General features: G+C 39.3%; 1 protein-coding gene across 1 annotated transcript; it reads left to right on the top strand.

Moving 5' to 3' along the window:
- Positions 1 to 376: 376 nt before the first annotated feature.
- On the top strand, positions 377 to 2,107 carry LOC121240636 (dof zinc finger protein DOF3.6-like). Its single transcript, XM_041138124.1, has 2 exons — positions 377 to 719; positions 884 to 2,107. The coding sequence occupies exons 1-2, from the start codon at positions 669 to 671 to the stop codon at positions 1,754 to 1,756; spliced, it is 924 nt and encodes a 307-aa protein (XP_040994058.1). The 5' UTR covers positions 377 to 668; the 3' UTR covers positions 1,757 to 2,107.
- Positions 2,108 to 4,389: the final 2,282 nt, after the last annotated feature.

Genomic DNA, 4,389 nt, shown 5'->3' with positions numbered 1-4,389 from the left:
CATGCATGCATCATGTGAGCATGGCTTTGATGCTCATTTGTTGAGAAGAAATCAAGTTGAGAGTTGAGGAAAACTTTGACTAGGGTTCCCTTAATTTAATCATGATTACAAAACCATTATTTTTTTTAATATATTTTTTTTGTTTTTATTTCCAACAAAGGAGAGAGACAATATTGAAACATATGATAATGTTTCTAAGTAATCTTTATACAAAGATTGATGATACTGTTGCAAGGCATCTTCCTTATTTTCATCCAAGTGCTGGTCCCAGATTATGTATTTTTTTATTACATGATCCCACCACTTCACCCAAATAGTCAGTGGCAAACTGCTTTAGTCTCTCTCTCTCTCTCTCTCTCTCTCTCTCTCTCACAGGGAGTCACTGATCTTTTTTTGAGCACTAAATCACAGTACTCCCAGCATCAGAGAAGCTTATATGTTAAGAAACTTCGTCCACTAAAACCCTAAAGATACAATAAAACAAAAAGAGCTGAGAATGAGAGAATAAGAGCAAAGTAAGCAAAAGCCTCTCTAAGCTTTCCTCTTCCGCCTCCTCTTTAATTCTCTTTTCCCTTTCTTTCTTGGCTCTGGTATTCCCTCGGTGTGATTCTCCACCATATTTCCAAAAGACCCATTAAGCTTTATAAAAGAAAAAAAGATCAAGAACCATGGTTTTCTCGTCTGTTCCAGTCTATTTAGATCCTCACAATTGGCATCAGGTAAGGTTTTCTTCAAATTTCATCCACATCTTCCGAACCCCCAAAAAAAGAAAATTAAAAAGATAATTATTCCTATTCTCTACCGATCTAGCTAGCTTCTTGAATATACGATATATTTGTTTGTTTATGATTCTCGATTACCTGATCAGTTTATTATTTTGTAGCAACCAAATCATCAACAAGGAAGTGACAGTCAAAACGTCCCACAGCTGCCCCCGCCAACCCATCATGCCGGTGGTCATGGTGCTGCTGGCCCTCTCAGGCCTGGTTCAATGGCTGATCGAGCCAGGTTATCCAAGATACCACACCCAGAAACAGCGCCTCTCAAGTGTCCGAGGTGTGAATCCACCAATACTAAGTTTTGCTACTTCAATAATTACAACCTTTCTCAGCCCCGTCACTTCTGCAAGACCTGTCGGCGTTACTGGACCAAAGGGGGTGCCCTTAGGAATGTTCCAGTGGGTGGAGGTTGTCGTAGAAACAAGAAAAACAAAAGCAATCGTGCTAAACCTCCGGCTGCCGGTGAGAGGCAATCGGGTTCCAACTCTAGCAATAATGCAACTCCCTCTGCCCGTACCTCAGAGTTAATTGGTCATTTTCCACAGCAATCTCCACCGTTACCCTTCATGTCCTCCTTACAGAATTTTACCCGCTATGGTATGGGAAATATTGGCCTAAACTTCAGTGACATCCAGGCGCAGACTGATTTAGGGTATCAGATTGGAAGCAGTTCAGGTGGAAGCAGCACAATTCTATCTAGTGGAGTGGATCAGTGGCGTTTCCAGCAAATCCCTTTCTTGGGTGGCTTCGAGTCACCGACAGGTTTATACCCAATTCAAAGTGAAGGTGTTGAAGCAACTTTAGCTGGAGATAACGAGCCAAGGATCATGATGTCAAGTTCTAGGGTTTCTCAGCTGCCTCCAGTGATGAAAATGGAAGAAAGACAAGGGAAAAATCCATCAGGTCTGAACTGGGGTGGAAATTCATGGACAGATTTATCAGGTCTTCACTCTTCTTCCACCGGCCATCTGCTGTAGTTCCCATATTTCCTTTCGTTATAAATAAGGTCAGCATGAAGCTACAGTGCATTTTAATCCGGGATCTATATTAAAGATGGGTTAGATTTTCCACTGAAAAAATTTTATTGCAAGCTCCAAACGCCAATATTAAAATGATGAAATTGCGGAGGCTGATTGAGGAAACATGATCTCATGCTGTATGAAGAACCAAAAAAAATGGTAGAATTCGTATTCATATGCTTTGTTGGTTAGCTAGCTAGTGTGCTTTTGTAACCTTTTGTATTGTATGGTCTTGTTTGCAGAAGCATTGTGTGTGTGAGGTTTTGGGATTGTTGTTATATATAACATGACTATGAGCTTTTTTAATCCTATACATGGCAATGTATTTCCCAGTTCCATTTCCTCATGCACAAGTATGATCATCAACAGATCGAAATTGCGTGCGTTAAGAATAAGAAACTTCGAAATCAGTACATATAACCAGCAATTAGGGCAAGAAAAACCCTCACATATATTTACAGCAATCGATTGATCCGACTACGTGAAGTGCATGCGCAGATATTTAGAGATTAGGCCACACTAATTAGCTTAATTTGCTTAGTATTACCTGTGTATGTGTTCCACACTTGCATTTAGACTGAGATTTGGCATTATTTATTGTCTTTGGTCATTTCTCATCATGAAGCGGAAACATGGGAAAATCTAATTAAGGAGTTTTATCTGCATTGTGCTTGATGTCTATGCGATCTGTCCGTGCCATCTTCATCTAAATGACTACTTGAATTAGAAGACGTTAAAGAAGTTGCATTAGAGTTTCTTCCATTTGATACGTTAAAGTTGGTCAGTCTTAGTACCTCTCTCTCTCTCTCTCTCTCTCTCTCTCTCTCGTTTATAAAATTCGATCCGGCTTCCACCAAAAGGTGCAATTAATCCAGTATCCAATTAGGTCCTGATCGATCACCAGCGAATAGCATTAATGGTGTCTCTCTATCCTATTTATGACCAAAAAAGTAGTGATGTTTCGGCACATCTCTGAAAGACATGGATTCAATCTTCCCACATTTTATGCACCCGGCCTCTAGCTAGTTTTGGCAAGTTTTAGATTCAAGTAACCGTCCGTCTCTGGTTTTTACGAGATCGTATGTTATTTCTTTTCACTTTTTCTTTTTAACGATGTCATCTTCCCAAGAAAACGGTTTACTCGGAAACATGGGCATGTGTATCATAGAGAGAGAGGGAGGGAGAGAGAGAGAGAGAGAGAGAGAGAGAGATCAGGTAGATCATCATAATTAATTCATACACAACTATAATAGTACTACTCTAATGATTTGCAATAATATCCCACCAAAAAAAATCTTTTGATAATAAGCTAAGAATGAAAAGATGGGACGTACTTACAATTTGTTTGTGCTAGAATCAATGATGAACTGAAAGACAACGTACAATCTTAGAAAATGCCAAAAAACTCACTCAAAACCATGAACTGCCATGCATTTTCAACCAAACAATCTAAGTATTCTCGAACTCGTTAGAAGAACAAAGTAGCATCGTGCATGACTCCGCAAGAATAGGCTTTGTCAGCTTATAAGAGCTGTACGTAGTACTTTGAGTTGTTTAGTTCAAGTAATTGGTTGGTTTTTTATATATTATCTCTCATGCAGTGTATAATTCTGTTGTAGTACTTCTCTTGTTCATTTAAAAAACTATTCACGATCGAAGGAGGACTTCATGGTCAAAATAATTATGAAGTCTTTAGAAATTAAGCTTCCTTTTTTATAAGGAATGCCGCCTCTACCTCCAATGCCCTTCAAATTTGATCTAGAAATGAGTGCGTGCAGTTCTCCGATCCACACCAGAAATTACGAACGTTAGTATTCAAATTATCCAGCTGGGTTTGGCACTCGATAGTCTTATAAAAAGAAAAGGATCGAATATATCATCGATGCATGGATTTGCTTTTGAAAGGACCAAGGCTGCCCGGCTAGAATGAATAAAGCAATCAAAACAGTGTCCAGCCTCACATAAAAAGTTCTCAACTCAAACACCCTCCCCCCTCCCTCCGGCCTCTCTCTCTCTCTCTCGGTAATGTCAAGGAGGCATGGAGGATGGAGCGAAAGCAGTCCCCTGTAATTCCGAAAAATATTAATGTAAATGGTTGGTAAAGAAAAAGGAAAATTAAGAAAAGGTATAAAGAGGATCCATGCACTTGTACGAAGAAGAACGATCGATCAAAGAAGGGGTTCGGAAATTCATGCTTCATTTCTGTTTCATGTTGACGAGCACATGGATAGTCGTGAAATGTTGTGTCAGTTAAGAAGTGCGTAGCTTTTTTCTTTTTCTTTCTTTCCTTTTCTTTTCTTCTCTCTCTCTCTTGTGTGTGTCTATGGAATCTGCTAAACAATGTTGTTAGGGTTAATAATTCTGTGCCCTTGTTTTCACGTAAAAGGTGGGCCCGAATTTGCATTTCTGTCTTTCCTTGCCTGTCTTCGTCATTGTCGTCGTCTTCTTCTCCTTTTTCTTCTACATCATCTTCTTGCTTTATTTTTTTTTTCTCCTTTTTTTTTTGTTGCACAGTTTTGCGTGGAGGACCTCTTGAACGGCTTACTTTATCCCCATAAAAGAAGACCCAAATAGCCAATCAAATTAAGACA

Source organism: Juglans microcarpa x Juglans regia, chromosome 7S (assembly GCF_004785595.1).
Source record: "Juglans microcarpa x Juglans regia isolate MS1-56 chromosome 7S, Jm3101_v1.0, whole genome shotgun sequence".
Lineage (NCBI taxonomy): Eukaryota > Viridiplantae > Streptophyta > Magnoliopsida > Fagales > Juglandaceae > Juglans > Juglans microcarpa x Juglans regia.
Note: the sequence above shows the minus strand (reverse complement) of the source record. Positions and strands in the feature narration are given on the sequence as shown.